The sequence below is a fragment of the Astatotilapia calliptera genome, chromosome 22 (assembly GCF_964374335.1).
Source record: "Astatotilapia calliptera chromosome 22, fAstCal68.1, whole genome shotgun sequence".
NCBI classification, from domain to species: domain Eukaryota; kingdom Metazoa; phylum Chordata; class Actinopteri; order Cichliformes; family Cichlidae; genus Astatotilapia; species Astatotilapia calliptera.
In genome coordinates, this window is record NC_137442.1 from 20,020,705 (window position 1) to 20,040,764 (window position 20,060).

Below are 20,060 nucleotides of genomic sequence, written 5' to 3' on the forward strand. Positions count from 1 at the left end.
TCTAGATATTTAACACACTGTAACTTTAAAGTTCTATCAACTCCAAATAAAACCATAATATCAGTTTTTTAATTCTTTCACTCATTCTGTGTTTAAATGACCCATGTTCTGAAATATGGTCCAGATCAATGTATCTGACTGTATTCACTTTTAAGGATGAAGAATTAGCCACTCGGTGTTTTATGTGGCGCTAACTTTGAACCTTCAGCATTAACATTTTGGCCCAGTTTGTTCACTTTTGGAGCCTTAAGTAAGCATATTTGGGCAAGTGGTTGCTAGTTTTCAACTAATGCTGGCAAGCTTGATGAGCAAGTCCATCTATGTGGCTGCATGTGGAGTGTATGGATACATTGCACAGATGCAGACGCCTGCTAATTAGAGCTGCTATGTGAAAAAGTAGAATTTTACTCACCATCACTGCAGCACAGACCTCTTGGACCATCTGTACCTCACAGCAATGCAAATTATTTGTCAAATTATTCAGTTAAAAATGTTCCAAACACCACAAATGAGCAGAGGTGAAACCTAGCTGACAGTTCGAGCCTTGTTTGGAACTACTTTGAAGTTCCACTTTCACATCCTTTAGCTTTAATTTATTCCTGGAGTTCAGCTGCATTTAGGCGCAACAGAAAGCTATTCAGCAAGGGTTCATTTGAATTTTTCTGTAGAGTTTTCATCATATCTAAATGTAAGGGCAGCTGCTGATATTCTTAAAAGCACATGTGGATGGTTAAGGTCACTCTACTTTAAAGCTGAAATGCAGCTTGTAATAACAGCTGTCTGGCGGTTTGTGGAGGTCAGACTCTTTGGAGTAAAAGACTGCATTAAAGACAGGGAGGAACATGTGAATATGACCATGTAGTCAGTTACTTTCAACCATCCACCTGAGGTATTTCACCATAGCAAAATGCTTTTCTGTCCATGGTTTATGTGATTTTTTTGTATTAGTGTAGAAAAACATTGAAGGTTTCCTTGGTAAGAGAAATTCTTCTTATTGTATTTTCACACTCTCACCTTTTAAGTGTCCTTGTAGGAAAAACTCTCAGAAAATCCTAAATACTTCAAGAGCAAATTAAAAAGTGGAAACCGAGGACGTACAAAGGACACACTGTGGGCACCTTGGAGGCTTCTGAAAATTATTCATTCTGTGCCCATTTCTGACAAATAGAAAAAGAAGGAAGAATAACTTCTCTTTCACCTTCTCCATCTGGAACCAGAAGGTGGTCTTCATCCTTGAGAAACATCAGAGTAGAGTAAAGCTGAGTCGCTGCAGCCTGCAGCTGTTAACTGCTGCTGCAGAAGAGGTCACATTGTGGGAAATTGTAATCTGAATCACCCGAAGAAACAAAAGTACTGCTACTGGAGATGATTGGGCTTGCATCCTGAACATTACAGGGTTGTTCACTTAAACAGCTGAAGCCTGTCCCAGCCGGAAAAAGTGCAATACTAAATAAATTTCTAAATTTTAAGGGGAACATCACACTCTCTCGTTCTGTGTTTGTTTTGAAAATGATATAGACAGAATAAAAGTCTTTAAACTGCTATTTAAGTGCTTTTTTTCACTATATACATAACTGTAGTCTAAATCACAAATATGAGCTGGTTTTAATGCATATTTAGATGCATTTTAATACTCTGGTTAAACACATCTTTTTTCTTTTGTCTTTTTTTGTTGTCATTTAAACAAACTGTTCATTTATGTTTTTCTCCTAATCCTGACATAAGCTGTTCTTAATGCATAAAAAAGGCAGTGTCATTACCCTTTATATCTGCCATATGTATTGACTTTAGTTTGTATTATTTTTATTAAAAAACAACAAAAACAACCAGAACTTTATTCACAGCACGAGTCTCCTTATGTAAATGTATAATATCAAGAGTGATAACAGTAACCATCCAGTGGTACAAATGCTACTAAGGCTATGTACTGGTTTGCAAACTATCTACTAACTTTCTACTCATGCAGCACCTTAAATATCAGGAAGCTTAACTGGTGTCATATAAATTTCCAGTTATATGCTCTCTTTATGAGCATGGACACCAACACACCACTTCAGAGAACTATATATCCTCTCTCACCCCGGTTTCATTTAAAATAATGTTTAAAAAGTAATATTTTGAATATTTCAAACAATTTCAAATAATTTGAAATATTTTTATACATCAAAGAAATTGTAATTTTTCTGGGGTTCATTCAAAAACATGAGATTTCCCTGACAGGATCATTTTAATTCTCAAACAAATATTTCTGTATTATACCTTCTTAGAGCTTTTTCTCACATTTATAATGTGCATATTATTTAATAATGCAAACTGCACTATTATAATGCACAATATCGGTCTTACTCTTTGAATAACCTCGTTTTATTTTTATTTTATTTTTGTTGTTTATGTAAAACATGTGGCAGTGTCTCAGTATAAGGATCTATCTAACCACTCCCAAAGACCATTCGTTGCAATGTTTGCATTGTCCACAAGGGGGCAGCAGAGTACCTCATATTTCATGAACAGCCACCACACAGAAAGTTTCTCCATCTTCAGAAAACAGTACTGCATGATTTGTTGTATCCTATTTATTAAGGATTAGAAACACTGAAAAAGACACTCAAAACACCTATGAAAACATGAAAAAATACACATCGAATAGCAAAAGATTTGTATAAACCGCTGATAACACTAAGGCTATGAAACCTTTTATTGACAATATCGTCAGCTGTCGCTGATGTTGGCACCATGCTAAGATAGTGTTGTTCACATATAAGAGTTTATTCTGTGAGCAGAAACCTGAGCCTTGAGATGTTGGGCCTTTTTTTTTTACAGAGAGGTGTGAATATGCAGCTGCAGCAACCATGCAGTGATTTATTGGTGTATTTTTGGTCCATCCATGTTTCAATTTCAGTGAATGTGGTCTGTGCAGGGTTGTCCCAGTTATTTAGTTTCCTAGAACAGGTTTAGGTGCCTTCCTTATCCTAAGGGTATAAAAGTGGGGAAACAGGGTGCAAAGATGGACAGGTGGATGAAAAAACTATAAATAGCTAATTTAAAAAAAAAAAGTTAGAGACATGATGGACACAGATCACTGGACAGAGTAAATCATGACAGATGTTTGTGCGTTTAAAGGGCTGGACTGAGCAAAGGCCTGGTCAGGAGAGTGGTGGCAGGGATCGGGTACTGACCGGGCAGTACTTCCCCCTGGATGGTGATGGAGGAGGCTGGGTAAGATGTGGTGATGATGGGAATGGGCGGATGTGTCCTCCATAGTACTCTCGCCCAGTCTCTGAGGCCTCAGCTTCCGGATCCTGAGACCGACCTCTGGGCCTGCGTAGCTGAGGGGGAGTGGGTGAGCAGGTGGGCATGCACCGGAAATGAGAGGGAGAGTGGTGGGAAGACATACGGCAGATAGGGGAAGAATAACACCCGGGAGCTGAGTGGCGACTTGGTGATGGATGGCGACCGGGTGAGCGGTGCCGGCCAGGTGAAGAGTGCCTCCCTCTCAGCGGTTCCTTGGTCTGTTTGGGGGATTTGTTTGACTTAGGAACCTTGGATGTCTTAGGTGTATTGGGTGATCTGGGAATGGGATGAGTGGTGGGGTAAGAACTGGATGAGTGAGAGGTGAGGCCTTGGCTGGGAGAGGTAGGGTCTCCATTGTTGGCAATCTTGTAGAGGAAGACATCATACTGAAGGGGCGGGTTGTTCTCTGGGTGAAGCTTGGCCTCTTTGGGGAGAAGCACTTCCAGGCCAATAGTCACTCCATCCTGATGTTGAAATATGGTAAGTGGAGAAGATTGCAACAATGCAGGAAGAGTCATGAAGGCAAAAACACGAAATCAAATTACATTGACAAGCACAGGGGTGACAGTGGGCCCCTGGGATAGCTGAAAGCTACAGTATTGATTTTTAGATTCTTGGTGTAATTAGCTTTTGGGGGAAAATGATGAGAAATACCAAATAACAAATACTGTGCTGATTTACATGTCCGGCAACTACAGAGCAACATTCAATTAATATTCACTCTCAAACTCCTGTGGCTCTTGTTCTCGATAACTCCAGAATAAGATCAGTGTCTGTTTGCTGAAGAAGGATGTAAGAGGCAGTAGCTCCAAAGAGTTACAGACTAGCTAGCTAAGCAGCGAGCTGAGAGACGCTTTGAGCTTCGTGGAGTTAAGGGAAACTGCACAGTTAGGTAATAATTTCCATTAGATACATAATAGAAATATAATGATTATAGCTTAAACTGTAATAAAATTTGGGACTAAGTGGCTATAAATGTTGAGAATTTATTTTAAACTGTTCTGAATATCAATATTCTTTTTCATAATGATGACATATATACTCACTGGCCACTTTATACAGGTACACTGCAGCAGCTCAGTGCATTTATGCATGAAGACAAGGTCTGCTGAGTTTCAAACAGAGCATCAGAATGGGGATGAACAGAAGTTTAAGTGACTTTGAATGTGGCATTGTTTGTTGGTGAACTGGTCTGACTCTTTTACAAACTGATGATTTGCTGGGATTTTCACATACAACCATCCTTGTTGATGTTCTCGGATGTTGGAGGAGAATTGCGACACCGCTTTGAACTTACATGAAGATAAAAGTAATTCAAATAACCACCCGTTACCACCCATTATCTCTGAACTTTATGTTAAAGCTTGAAGCAGGTGGGTCAGCAGAAGACCACACTGGGTGCCACTCCTGTCACCTAAGAACAGGATACTGAAGCTACAATTCAAAGAGCTCACCATTATTGGACAACAGAAGATTAGACCAGCGTTGTCTGATGAGTCTTTCTGGTGCGACATTCAGATTAGAGGGTCAAAATTTTGTGTAATCAACATGAAAGCATTGCTCTATCCTGCCTTGAATCAATAGCTGAGGCTGGTGGTGGTGCTGTAACAGTGTGGGAGATTTACTTTTGGTTGCTGACCATGTCCATCCTTGTTATCCTGAAGTGTAACACACCATGTCACAAAGCTCAATCATCTCTAACTGGTTTCTTGAACATGACATGAGTTCGCAAATAGTTGCCACAGTCACCAGATCTGAATACAACAGAGCACCTTAGGGATGCTGTCATTTCAATATGGACCAAAATCTCTGAGAAATGTTTCAGCACCTCGTTGAATCTATACGACGAAGAATTAAAGCAGGGGCTCCAACCTGGCACTAGCAAGGTGTACCTAAAAAACTGTCAGATGAGTGTATATGATACTTAAAAACACTGCTGTCAGAAGAGGTGTTTAGCGTAGATGAATAAAAATAACTATGGCGAATTACATTCTCATCAGTGTAAGTACAGAGTGGAAGTTGGAATTTGGGGGGTATTCAAACAGGAACATGTGTACTTCTTAATACATGGAAAGTACAGATAAAGGAGCATACTACATCAAAAATTAAAAAAACAAAAGAAAACTCAGAAATCCTGTTTCCCTCTGCCAGTCTGGTTAAAAAGCCTGCGTTAAATTTCTTCATATTGAACAAAACATGTTTCATTTGAACCTTTTATTGCGGTTTCTATTCATTTGAGGGAGCTGTCCATGGTTCTGAATGGGCAATCACTATTGTGTGTGCAGACGGTGCAATCTGTGAGGAGCCTACTGTAGCACAAAAGCAGGGTCAGCCGAGCATTCAGTTATTATTAGCAGGAGAGCAGCTGGGCAGTAGTTAGCTTCATCATAGGCAGACATGCAGAGAAAGAAAGAAAGAAAGAAAAGAAAAAGAAAGAGCTGGACAGAGAGATACAGTCTGGAGGAAAGCTCACAACAACACACGGGGACAAGCTGGGTAAATTAAAAAGATTTATTCCAACAACCGTGAACTGCAATCCTCCATGTATACCAAAAAAAGTACAAAAGAATAGCAAGGTACATTAAAGCATTATAAATCACACTGAAAATCAAGACACAGCGTGTGTAATATATCTATTGTATATAGTATATCAACTCCGAGCAGTTACTTTGACCTCATGTAATCTAGACATATCCACTTATTAGCAAACATTAATATTTCGCAAATACAGATCCACTTAATTTCCACGTACTTCTTTTTATTTTATTTTTTGTTGCAAATATTATGTTTTCAGACACTTTTCATTGATAACACCAATGCATGCGGGCAGAGAGCGACAGTAAGGCGGGGCAAGCAGAGGTAAGGGGAAGGAGGGGCTGGGGAAATGTGAGAAAAGACAGCAAAGGATTTCATTGGCCAAAGACCAAGGCAGGGCATCAGCAGAAAGGAAAGTCAGTCAATAGTTGGTCCAAGCCAGAGGTTTTAGTCCAGCATAAGGGGCGGATATGAAAGGAAGGAGGAGGCGGCACCACTATGTGATCAGTGTTGGCATGGTAGCCTTGTAAACAAGACTATTGTGCTTTTCAAGTTGTATCTTTAATTCATGTTGTGCTTACTTTTTACATTAGGTCTCATCAGACTGCTAGAAATGCACAGTATGCACTTTGCATGGTGTAAACGATGTTAGCCTCGGCGCTATGTCGTTTGTGTGTGTGTGTGTGAGTGTGTGTGCACACTTTAACAGAAGGTGAAGCTTTATACCAGGTTGTTCTGGAGCATGTTTACCTCGGCTTTTTCCTCCGTGTTGTTAGGAGTGAGGCCGTGGTCGTGGACGGCGGAGGCCGGGCGGTTGTTCTCGTGCTTTGGGGAGTGAGAGTTGAGGATGTTCATAGACCCCTCCTCCTTGGGCTGCGGGGACTTGGCTTGGTTCTCCTGCTTCTGCGGCTCATCCTGCAGAGAAAGTTGGTTACGCTTCACAGATGCTTCATATGCAGAGAAAACGAAATTTTAATGACGAGGTACAAAACTATTCTGGGAAATACAACAACACTTCCATGGTGCCAGTCTTACAACTTACAACTCAAAGCTTTATCCATCTCACATCTGCACCTACAGGCACCTTAAAATCCCCAATTAACCTGACGCACATGTATTTGGACTGTGGGAGGACAATCCAGCATGCAAGGTGAGAACAAAAGCCTCTGGAAACTTCCAAACCAGACTTTTTCTTTGCTGTAAGAGAAAACCTTTACACCAGTGTGCAGCTAATATGCAAGACATGCACAGAGAGACTTACCAGAATGTAGTAAATGTGTTTTATCTAACTTAAATCATCAAGTAATTAGTGGAACCTTAAAAATCTACAAGTTCTTTTTATTTTGGGGGGAATTTGGTGAAACATTTGAACAATTTTGGAAGATTTGCTTTTAAAAAAGTTATGTCAAGTGGTTCCATACAACTCTTTTAGGTAGCTCCTAAGAAACTGTTTAAGTTTATCTGAGTCATTTGCTTGTGAAATACTTGTCTTATGTAGATACATTTTTTTGAGTGCACAGTATTTTGTTGAAAAATCACAAACATACTCAAGTACATTTTTTAAAAAACTATTTTGGTCAGTAAATCCAGCTAAACAGAATTCTTGTAAAATAATAATAGTGAGATTTCCTTTTTAAATTACTCTTTTTACTCTCTTAGCTGTGCAGATATGCATCTTTTACTGCTTGGGAATATAGATATGTGTACACTTTTTCCCCTGGCGAAGGTAAAGTTATGTTGAGGTCTAATAATCATCCTCAGGGGGGTCTATTTTGTGTAAGATTGCACCTTTAATTACAGAACTGAACTTTTACTGTACTGTTGTTTGCAAGAGTGTGCAATCACTTGCTCAGGCAGTCATTTAACAGGGAAAAACTGCTTAGTGTGTGCTGGGGAAAGATCTAATATAGTGGCGCATCGCTGTGCATTACGATTTTGCAGAGACAACTTAATCTGAACTGGCAGAAATACACTGCCAGACTAGGAGAGACAGATATCGCAGAGTAACTGGCCTAACTGAACTTAAAGATGACATTTATAACTGGTTAAAACAAAAAACACACAAAAAACCCTTCCAGAAAACCCTTCCCCTCTTGCTTGCTCAAGATAATCATTCTTGAAAGTCACGGAAAAACCACCACCACCACCACCTTCACATCCAGGCCTTTATCTAATCAGCTAATCATACCGCAGCATAAAAAAAAAAAACCTGTTGGACCTATGACATTTAAAAGAAATTGCAATACAGGACATGTACCTGCAGGGGCTTTTTAACCCCCCGACCCGACATTTAGAGGATCCGGAAGATACCGAAAAGTAGCTATAATCACTACACTGAAATGCCAGCACCGCTCTCAGAGCAGCAGCTTATTTTTTAAAAAAAAAATCCTAATTTGATCACTTCAGGTAGTTCAGCTAAGTGTCGCTAATGGACTGAGAATCAGAATTCATTTCTGCAGATCAAATGTGAAGTCAGTCCCAGAGACTTGTTTTTGTAAGATGCAAATCCATTGTGTTTCGTGTCCGTGTGTCAGGCTCGTAATTGTTCAAGCTATCCATTGATTGGCTTTTCACTAACATCTGAAGGTCAAAGTCACATCAGGCGGTAAGTAGGGCACAATCGATCAGTTTCACTGGCTACTGTTGTACGCAATTCGCCGAACGCCCTTTCACATCAAAACAGGTTCCGAAAATTTAAAGTCGTGCTGTTGCTGTTGATCTCCTACACCCCCTACGCCGTTTAAGTTATTCTCCTATTATATCCGTCTTTATTCACAAGAATCCACACTGAATTTTAAGTATGAATTTACTCATGCATCAGTAACCTTCTCTATTGCCTTAGTAACCCAGCAGGCGATTGATGGATGTAAACAGGGGAACAAACACATCTTCCTGCAAACACAACACCCCCACAACACACACGCACACACACACACACACACACACAAAAGAATTGTGGACAGAAATGAATGCATTACTGCATGCTACAGAATGCACAACCTGTGGAGGGGTACTGGGGAGAAAAGAGGAAACCTGCTGCAGGGGGACCCAAAATGGCTGTTTGAGCTGCATGAAGAGCAAGCAGCTGAGACAAAATGGTGGCTCAATTTCCTCAGCGAGCTTCTCAGGAAGCTGCAGAGGCGCAGGTAGGAGAGGCAGCAAATGTATGAACTCGCTGTTTCTCCACACAGCGATGCCTACATATCTGAACAACTGGCTGCAGGACGCCTGGCAGGGTGTGATTAATCATTACAGCTACATGGAATTCAGCTGATACGAGATCAGGTGCGGGAAGAGGTCGTGGAAGTGACAGCTTGCAGCGTATAAAGTGCAAAAGATTTACAGTACTGTGCAAAAGTCTTGAGCCGCATCTCTTTTCTTGATATTTTGCTGAGATAATGAGAAATAGATGTGGCGATTTATTAAAATGTGCAAGTATTCATGCATATAAGGCAAAAAAAGGAGTTTGTATAATTCTACCTTTAATCCACCTTTATTGTTCAACACAGCCTGAACTCTTTTAGTCAAGCGTTCTTGTAATTTCTTTAACTAATCTTCAGAAATAGTTCTCTAGGTTTCTTGAAGGACATTCAAAGCTTTTCTTTGGAAGAGAGTTATTTAGGGAGGCCAATCCATGACTGATAGTTCTTCACCGTGTGTTTGTCTATTTCAGGCATTTACTGCATTGGAAGTGTGGTCATTGTCATGGTAAAAAAAAAAAAAATGAAGCTGTTGCCGATCTAATGCTTTCCAGGTGGTTTTGCATGATGAATTCTGTGTTTGGAATTTCATCAGTTTTGACAACAATTCCAACACCACTGGCTGAAATTAATATGCAACCCCTGACGGAGCCTCCACCATGATTTACAGATGGCTGTAGACATTGTTGTACCTCTCTCCTGACCTACTCTGTACATGCTGATGAAGGTTTGAACCCCCCAAAAAATGCAATTGATCCAACATGATGGGTTTTGTGACAGGCTGCTAGTAACAAAGTGCTCATACAGATACAATTTAAAACTGGTTCTTTGCTAATTGTCTATGTGTTGAATCAGGTGTCTTTTTTACACTTGAATGCCTCTGAAAATGGTCAGATCCAAGGACTGGACTGAAAATGGGTGAAAACGCAGCCAAATGGAAAAACTCTGAATGACCCTCACAAAGCCTGAGGAACTATTGTTCAAGAAAACTTTAAAACACATGGGAATGTCTGGCTACTTGAAACAAAATATAAAGGAGTAATGGGTGGTTCGAGATTTTTGCACAATACTGTAAGTTTCTAGCAGTTTCACAGTTGGGGACTTTAAAGCAAAGCCAGGGAGGAAGACTAATGTAGGCAATGTGGGCATCTCCTTTGTGCTTACCTGGAGCTGATTATAAGAATTTCTGGGTTTATAGTCCCAGGTAAAGCTGGCTGTTGATGGCCTCTGAGGGGAATTGGTCAGGGTGAAAAACATTAAACACAGACATACGCTACATTTTCATCTATGTCTTGATATAACAGGACAACATTATGGTGTGTTTTGGTGTGCCTGCAAACTTCAGATGGCAGTTTAATAACAAGAACAGTGCAGCAGAAACATACAGTAGACTGAATCATCAAGCGAAGCTGGCAGGGAGACAACACAGGAGAGAACACAATGAGGTGGGAAGGGGGAAAAATATATAGAAAAATGAAATAAAACCTAAGAAAAAGGGGGGAAAGGGGCCAAACATGAGGAGAGCTGGGCATACCTGACAGATAATGTTGTCATAGTACGCCAGGTTGTGAGTATGAGCTTGGGGAGCGGGCGGAGGGGTGTCACACAGTTTCCTTACGTTTGGCTGTGAGCCGTCAGCTGTTGTGGAAACTGAGAGGCCGTCCGTCTGTGGCTCGCTGCTCTGTGGGCGGTACTTACTGCAGGATGGCAGAGAGAGAGATTTGTGTGGTAAATATTTGGAGTAATATGGTTGTTTTTTGCATTCATATCTTTAAGAGCTGCATTTTTTCTCCACTACGTATACCAGCTCGCACAAAACACATGTCACTTCTGTGAAAACCAAATAATTTAGCAGACTGACTATAGACTTCCTTTCACATGTGCTCTGCTTTGACTGCCATGTGCTTGTAATAAGGTTGTCACCTCGCTTTGCACCGACCAAACTGTGAGTCACAGCTCTCTTTTCAAAAATATTTTCTCACTTCCCGGTCAAACGCACACACCTGCGTTTGCGAAGGCGCTTGTTCTCGTTCTTGAGGTGGTGCAGCCTCTTGGCAAAGAATACGATGATCATAAAAAGCAGCAGGAGGACCACGGAGGACACGCCCACCACCACGCACAGCACCTGGAACTCGGTGACGGCCCAGTCGCAACGCGCACCTTTGTTCCACACGTAGTCCTGCACATTGCACCTGGATTAAGAAGGAATATAAAGAGACCATATTAATTTATTATTATTAACTTTCTGTCTTTCTTTCTATCCTCAAAATAAAAAAGCCAAATGCCCAAGAAGGTGTGTGCCTGTGTGCCAGAATTATGCCTACAATGTGTAAGTGTAAACTTGTACTCAGAGCTATTGACATGCTGTCCTGAGGTCTTTCCAGCAAAGCAGGGATTTGGCCTGCAGCCTAGCCCCTTAATGAGATCAAAGGATCAGAACACATGTGTGTGTGTGTGTGTGTGTGTGTGTGTGTGCGTGCGTGCGTGCGTGCGTGCGTGCGTGCGTGCGTGCGTGCGTGCGTTTTCCATATTCCTGATCTTTTTCTGTCAAACTACTTACAACTTTTTCACTGCTGTTTGAGCATATGTAAGTGTGTGTGTCCATATGCATGTGTGTGTGTGTGTGTGTGCATATTACTCAGCAGGTATGATAAGATAAGCAACAGTTTGCCTCCAGGCTTACAGAGAGGCTGCAGGAGAGGGCAGATGGTGCCATCAAGGCGTGAATGAATGCTTGTGCATTTGCATGAGCAGTGTGCGAGCGCGCGAGTTTGTGTGACCTCAGTGTATTGTCATCTTTCTCGTACTTTCTATTTGTGCATGCTGTGTGTCTCTGTCAGCTGCCAGCAGCCTAACAACACACACACCCTCTTTTACGCCCTGCCTCCAAAACCCAAAACTGAGATTATCTCTTGGGGACCCTGCTGTGATCTTGACAAACCCTTGTGACACATCAGGCCAGCCTTCTGTTTCTGTGTTTGTGCGTGCGTGTGTGTGTCTGTGTTTCCAGTGTTCATGCTACATCTTTTCAATTGTGTGGGAGAACAAGCATATTGGAAATTATCCCAAGAAGACAAATTAAAAAGGGGAATATTTTAGCACCCAACGACCCTCTCGGGCACCCCTGCTGCCTTGCACATAATGTGCACACACAAATGCCAGTTGCTCACCAAAAAGTCACATCCTGCCTTTAAATTACTATGCATGATGGAAAAAGGAAGACTGTATGATCCTGTGTTTGCATAGCTCTCACCTGCAGAAGGCTCCCATTCCTGGCACTACGGTGCACACCCCTTGATTGAAGCAGAAATTGGGTTTGACGTCACACTGAGATACACACACCCCAGGCCCAGACTGCACAAAGCCCAGCCTGCAGCCACCCTCCCCCATGGCACCTCCTAAGCCTAGCCCCTGATCCTGGTCTTGCCCTGACATGGGAGGAGCTGGTAAGGGTGGCCTGCTGTCCACGTTAGGCTTGACCTTGTCGGGAACAGCAGGAGAACCAGCCAGGAGCGGATTCTCATCCTCCATTTCTGCTGGAGGTGACGGGGAGGGTTCGGGTTCTGGGGTTGTATCGACTGCCGAGGGGTCGTCATCATCGGGGGATAGATAGTCGTAAAAATCAGAAAGGGTCCATGATGTAGGGTCGCCTGCCTTCTGCTTTTGGGGCTTGGGGGCTTTTGCCCATCCCAGAGCAGCATCGGCGGGCACGACGTCGGGGGCAGGACTGTGAAACTCCACGGTGATGACGTCATCGGATAAGGGGTTCCCGGGCTGATCTGGACCCCCACCTCCTGCGGTTAGCTCCTCCGCCACAGGTGGGTCCTCCTCTACAAAATCCAAGTGGACGCGTTTATGTGAGTGGTGGTGTTTGGCGGAGCTGAGTGGGAGTTTGGCACCAAACACAAGGCCTGCTCCAATCAGATGGTCTCTCTCTGCTGAGTCATCACTTAGCACCATCCTGGTGTTCAAGGCCTCCTTGTTGACAGATGAATGGTTGTGATGATGGTGGTGTTTGCCAATTGAATGCCTCCCTGTCAATCACACACAACAAGGGTTAAGAGCTCAACTTTTGCCTTTTAACTCTGGAAACTGTGAAGCATGCAGTTCATGCTTTCCATTAAAATCTGTAGCCTCTAGACCCAAGCCATCGCAGCAGCCAAAGAAGACATTAAACAGCTGCTTTAAAAGCCTTTTATTGGGTGAACCTACTTTGATGTGTGAAACTGAGGAACCCTGACATATTTACAAATCATAACACCAAAGAATAACAGAAAACTGAATTGTTTTGGCTTTTATTTGCTGTGGTCTTACTCTTCACAAAAAGTACACACAAAGGTTTTTATAGATAGATTTAACCAGTCCGAAGGTGCTGAGTCTAGTTTTGTATGATAAAGACTGAGGCCCAAGGATAAAGTGTGAATGGCTTTGGTAGATCCACTGCAGTCTCCACCACAGCCTTGTGCAGAGGTGCTTTAGAGTTGTATTAGCCTGGTTTTCTAAGAGAATTCACCATCTCCCTGACTATTAACTCCTCTGAGCTTTAAAATATTATTCAATTATAAACCAAAAAATACAAAATCTATTCAGTGTGAGTGAAAGTGTTACTAAAAACTTGGCTCCACTTTCCCTTTGAAAAGCCAACTGATTACTTGTCAAAGAAATGTCAACAAGAGCTGAAGACTGCATGATGTAGGATTAGCGCCTGAGTCATGTGCTCTAGTGACCGAGACCGGGTGAGGATTAGATTAGGGGTTAGAGTTGTAGGTTAGAAGCCGCCTGGCTGGAAACTTCTCTTGCTTTTAGCAGTCTACAGAGAAAGACGCACACTCATAGGCAGAAAGGCGAAGATATCACCAGAAAAGTCTTAAAATCTTCCAGCAGGCAGCAGACTGCTAATTGGCCCCTCACTGCATGCTCATTCTCGGCAGCCACACATAATTAAAACCCACAGAACTCTCTTTTAAATTCAAGCGGAGACACGTATTTCCAAAAGAATTTGGTAACACTGCAAAAAAAATGCACTTGATATCTTGACAAATTTCCACTTGGTGAAATGGTGCAGCTATAAAACGCAGAGTCTCTGTGATTTAAGCCAGCGTGAGCATTATATCACCTCAGTAAATCTGGCAAATAGTTTAAGCAAGATAAGGAAATAACAGGATACTATCAAAGGCAGTTTCAGCCTCCTACTTTTGGGCATCTAGGAATAATAAGTGGGTAAAAAGGAAGGTAGTTGTAGTAATAGCTCAGAGGTTAGGAAAGCAGGCTTTTAGTTTGAAGATTAGAGGCCAGCTGCTGGGATCTCCTCCTGCCTGTGAGATTCAGTTTGGGGTTGGGGGTTTTTTGTACATGATGTCTGACTAGACTAAGGTTATTACACAAAAACTTAATTTAGACATTACAAGATTAATTTGTTTTATTCCATAAAAGTTGGAGTGATTTTTAGAGTGCAGTATGACTGTGTGTGGAGTCCACTTCAGAGCTGTCTTTCTAAAACACAGTGAAACTATAGGGTGGGCACTGGATGTGTGGAAGGTGGGTTGCAGGCTACCCAGTACTACTTCTTCTTTCTAAGTGATTCCCTGGCTCCTGCTAAGAAATTAGAAACAGCACGGTGCTATTTTTCCATTGGCTGAAAAAATTTCACTTTTTGATTGGGTGAGGAGCACACATGCCTGAGTGAGCTCAGCTACTCCCTGTCTGGCATATGATGCTGTGTTCATACATTTAGATTTTCTTTCTTGCCAGGACTCAAATGATACCCCTCCCACACTGAAGACACTCGGGCCAAATTTTAAGGATATCTGTTTAAACTGAAACATTTTTAAAGCATTATTTATACTAAATTGTAACGTTGTCAGCTTGGCATTCATTTGGGCACAGGGAGAGAAATCAAGCCTGACATCTAAACGCAAAAATTCCCCAAATGTGAAATTCACAAATTAGCACATAACAAGGAGGCGCTGCTGATTGCTGCTGGAAACACACCTGACCAAGAACTGTTTGAGCACTTAAAAAAAACACAACATATCGTTTTTACACATATGTTTTACTGCAATTAAACAAACGAGATACCGTAATTTGTTCCCAGAGTTCATAAATGTGTATTTTTTCTGCAGCTGAACAATAACAGGTGAGCTGATGTTTATCATTTTTGTTCTGAGTTAAACTAAAAGCTTTAGCTTTTAAGTTTTAAACAGACATAAAAGAGCACTAAACGAATCCTGAAGCATATCAGAGGATTGTGCAACAGCATTAATGATGTAGAAATATAACTTTTACAGAATTTAAAAAAAAACACTTTTCTGGATGTAAAGCAAAAAAACTTTTTAAGTGGTTTTCCTGAGATTTTACTGGTGATCCTGTATATAAAGTTTATATGTGTTGGACACAACTAAAGTTAATGTAGATGGTGGTTCAAAGTATTTCTTTCATTAAAGAAAGAAAGAAAGAACTGGCTGCAGTGTTCCCACAGTTCACTATATTTCAAGAAGCCACTTCTTCACACTTTTCCACTGGCTCGTACATCTGCAAATGGCCAAACATGGCTGGGCTGGACAGCTTCTCTCCCACCAGCACCCTGAGATCAATGTGTCCAATGAGATCCCTGCTTTCAGTGTCTGGCACTTCATTCGGGACTAATACAAAAACCATCTGAACGTGCCTCGAGTCACGGAGACTAGCGGTGGCTGAGGAACCATGAGATTCACCTCACACACACATACACACACACACAGTGCAGTTGCCATGGTGAGATGTAAAGAGGTGCCAGGTTGAAAGGAGGAATGGAGCGAGGGAGTTGCAGTGGAAACAGAGAATCTAGTGTTGGTGCTCTCTCTTGTTTTTCGATCAATCAGCCAGGCAGTCACTCTGCGTTTTATGCCAGCTCCATCTCTGGGAAAACTCAGGTGGCAAGGATTGCAATGCCTCACACTTTGGAGGAGAGACAGGCTCCACCGGCTAAATCTGATTACAATGAATTCTGCTTTCATTTAAAGGTTCAGTCTGCCGATTTGTTCTCTGTTGAGATGCGGATGCTGCGTATCCTGTTAGCAGCTGGCAGTCTTCGTGGAGATTACAAGAGCAAAGGGGCACAGGAAGAGATTACAAGGGCAAGATGATCAAATTGAATGCACGAGCCCCAGCTTGCTTAGCAGTCTTAGAAACAGTGCGATTTGTGCCTTTAGCTGCCGCTCGGCTCTTAACCTCTGGCATCACACGGAGCATGTCACCATGGTAACAAGTTTTACCTGAGGTCACTGTGATTGGTTGGAGTGCAGACTCCCAGCGGCCTTACCATCAGGGCACAGTGGGAAGGAACCCTGCACACAAGTACATTGTAACCACCTTTGACCACCAATATAAACCTAAAAGATGCTGACTACAGCTATTATTTTCACAGTCAGCAGTCAGGTAAAGGTGCCTACTGAGCAAAACTGCAACATCCAAATGTAAGAATGTATTAATACTTGAGCCTTATTGATTTATTTTACAATCAAACATTCATTTATGATGAAAACCTGCAGCCTCCGCCCATTGATCCGTGGGCATTCAAGATTTTTTTCCTCCTCCCCATCTCTGCGAAGGAAAGAAAATCAAGGAGATGCTGATGATCTGATGTATTCTGACATATTATGAGCTTTCTGGGGCTACGGGGCAGATGGACCTCACATTATGTACTGGATACACAGAAGCACACACATACTCACATGGAGGAACGCTGGGGTTCTGGATTCAGTCCACATTGTTTTACCGGCATGGCCAACAAGAGAAATCTATTCCCGCAGGAATGTTTGTGTGTGTGTGGATTGACTAGCTTTGAGCTCAAAATGATTAGCCAATTAATCAATCAGCTGACTGCAAGAATAATCTCCAGTTTATATTTGATAATTTATTAAAATCAAGTAAAAGTGACAGATTTTTTTGGGGTGTGACTTTGTATCTTATGATGGTAACTCACCACCACATCACCGTTAGACAAAAATACCTTGACTAAAGGCAGCACTGAACTTGTGAACATTTTATAGACTAAATAAATAAAAACCAATGAAGTCAAATTACCCAGTCATGAAAAAAAAAACGTATATTATAAAGACATTAGTCTGCTGAAGCAAACCTCTCTGCGTGAGTAAAAGAACGTATTAAATTTGAGCTGAAAATGACGTTATGACAGCAGGTGCTGCATGTTAAGGGACTCTGCAGGAATACTAAAGCAGTAGTGAATCACTTTACTTGTTTCTTCGTTTTATGTGATGAGCAGGTTACTGTTTAGTGAAAAGCAAAATATCTAAAAGATTTGCATCTCCCCAGGCAGCCAGTGAAATAAGAATCCCCTGTAGGCCCCTGCTACTCTTAATTAAACAAATATCCCCTGGCAAGTGGTCTGCGGGCTTTAAACATGGGGGACAGGATGCCAGGCATATATTTACCGGTCAGTAGATTAGATTAGATTAGATTAGATAGAACTTTATTAATCCCTCGGGTGGGTTCCTCTGGGTATGACATAGAGTTAACGCCTCGCTATCCACTGAGGGCGCGAGACAAGGCTGCATGGGGGGGGGGGAATACAGCTGATGCGCGTGCTCGTGTGAACCCTAACGACCCTCTGCGTGCACAACCCACCCTGTTGCTGGGCAGCGACAGCAGTAGCGCTCATTTTTTATATTTCCAGGATTTTTCACATTTCCACCACTCGGGGGGGAGCACGCGGGCGCGTGTCTATGCCACACAGATACACAGACAGACACACGCACAGAGCAGGAACCGTCTGTGTCAGATTTGTGTTCCCACAAATCCCAGGGGATGGACAGTAAACGAGAAGGAGGAGAGGGGAGCGGGGTTGGCCTGTCCAGTCGTCTCGCCCCCCACCCCTCCTTCTCCTCAATGTCTGGAGGAATTCAGTCCTTTCAGCACCATGAATGGGCCTCCTGTAGCCCGGCCACGGTGCACCTAATCCCGCCTTTGTCTGGGGAACGCACCGGCACGGCGGGTCGCAGCTGCAGTGCTGAACTGTAAAATGTGTCTGTCGCTGTGATCGTCCACAGACATCTCATTATTTTTCATTTAAAAAAAGCCGGGTAGTAGATCTTACATCTTTGAATTAACATAATTACAGGCAGGGGGAGGTTCCCCCCCTCTCCTACCCGCCTTTCACACGCTTAATGAACCTGATACTGGCTGAACCCTGCCCACAGCCACTGGTTCAAGTGTCACTAGTGATCAGTACATATAGCAGCCAATAGGATGAGAGACAAAAAATATAAGGTTTATCTGCAGAATGTAGTGATTGGTTGGACTGAGAATCCAATTTTGTTCGTGCTATAAAAATGTGGACATTTGGGCATTTCTAATGGCGAATGGCCAAACTAATCAATGCATTAAAAATGTGTCCTCACAAAACAGAATTACCGAGGAAAGGCTTAATAATCATAATGGATAATGCCAACAGTGCCCACATTTTAAATAGCATCTACATTTCCATGGCGCATGCACGGACAATTGGATTTGTCATTATTTCTAATCTATGCCAAAGCAAGTGTGATTTGGATTCACGCACGTGCGCGTGCTTCCTTACAGAAATAATTACAGGCAGCACGCACGCACAGGGTGGGACACGGTAGATCCGCGGACTTACCGTGAGCAGACACAGGGAGGATGACCATTGAGATGGTCAGGAGCACCTGCCAGGTCCCCAAACGGCTGTCAGCGCGCGCCATAACGTGGGCTTATTCCCTTGGATACAGTGATGCAAACTCTGGTCCTCGTTTCGCCGGTCAGACCGTGGACTGTACAATAATCCTCACAGCAGAACCTCCAAACTTCAGAGCTTGTCTGTTTTCGCCATGTCGCCTTTATCCTTCCAAACGCCTGATCTCTCTCTCAGCTGCAGTGTGTGCGCGCGCGTGCGTGTGTGTCAACTGTTTAACGGCTAGGGTTCGGTTCCATTGTCCCGGGCGGGTGCCCTCTTCTCCACAGCTTTTGCGCGCGTGCCACTCCGTCGACAGCTGAAGCGTCACCGCGAGGAGTTGTAGTAGTAAAATGCGCGCGACCAGCGAAGGGTCTGCAGACTAGATTCTAATGAGACTGGGTCGTCGAACTGATACGCCTTTTCCCAGCTTTTGGTTACACCGGCGAAGAACGCGCGCGCACAGTGCGCCTCGGTGTCAGAGTGCCAGGCCGCACGCGCACAGACAATCACTCGAGCAAATGCTCCCGGTGTCCAGTCTCAGCTTGCTGTCGCTCGTGCAGAATGGGGGTGAGTGGGGGATTTAAACAGCGTCTGCTGTCACTGGAAGTCAATATGCTCCAGTTTACGCCACAGCTAATGTGTGTGTGAGCTTCGGTCCAAGAGTCTCTCTCTCTCTCTCTCTCTCTCTCTCTCTCTCTCTCTCTCCCCGTGTGGTTTTTATATGTCACCGGGTTATTTGGGCACATAATGCCTTTGGCCAACAGACAGAGGAGAGAGGTTTGCTCTTCTTTAAGAGTGTGCGTTTAGATAATCCTCTTAGTGTTATATTGAGATATAGACTCCAGACAATAGCAGCTGCTGGTGAACAGCCCCCCCCCCCCCCCCCCCCCAACACACACACACACTCTGACCAAGCCAACATACCCCCTTTGGATCTCCTAAAGTATGATTTTCATAATCCCTCCCCAATTGTATCGCTTTCCCCCTCTATCTTCCTAAATCAGTTGCTTCCTAAAACAGTGTAATCACTGCTCTGTCACACGAATCCCTTCTCCCATCTCTGTGTCTGCACTACAGTCACCAACAGCTCACGAAATGGCCTGCGGAGGGCAGAGTATCTGCTCTACTCCTAAATGGGATTATGTCAAATACATTATGAAATAATTAGGACCAAATGCTCTGTTCCTAGTGAACAAATTACACTTTTCCTCATTACTCATTAAATCAGGAGTGAATTGATCCCAGCCAACACTGTGCGCTCCCTCCTGCTGTTCACTATCAATTACCCTAAAAAACACTAAAATCTAAAGAGTCCAAACACAATCAGTCTACACTCCTGACAA

General features: G+C 42.8%; 1 protein-coding gene across 4 annotated transcripts; it reads right to left on the reverse strand.

The window, feature by feature from the left end:
- Positions 1–2,558: 2,558 nt before the first annotated feature.
- cspg5b (chondroitin sulfate proteoglycan 5b) lies at positions 2,559–19,363 on the reverse strand. Of its 4 annotated transcripts, none has more exons than XM_026156679.2 (7): positions 18,664–19,363; positions 12,280–13,060; positions 11,030–11,218; positions 10,645–10,723; positions 10,191–10,253; positions 6,577–6,741; positions 2,559–3,755 (listed from the first exon to the last, which is right to left on the reverse strand). In XM_026156679.2, the coding sequence occupies exons 1-7, from the start codon at positions 18,743–18,745 to the stop codon at positions 3,144–3,146; spliced, it is 1,971 nt and encodes a 656-aa protein (XP_026012464.2). In that variant the 5' UTR covers positions 18,746–19,363; the 3' UTR covers positions 2,559–3,143. The 4 variants fall into 4 exon arrangements, with proteins under 4 accessions (XP_026012464.2, XP_026012462.2, XP_026012465.2 ...); XM_026156677.2 differs by having other exon boundaries at positions 10,561–10,723; XM_026156680.2 differs by lacking the exon at positions 10,191–10,253.
- Between the last annotated feature and the right edge of the window lie 697 nt (positions 19,364–20,060).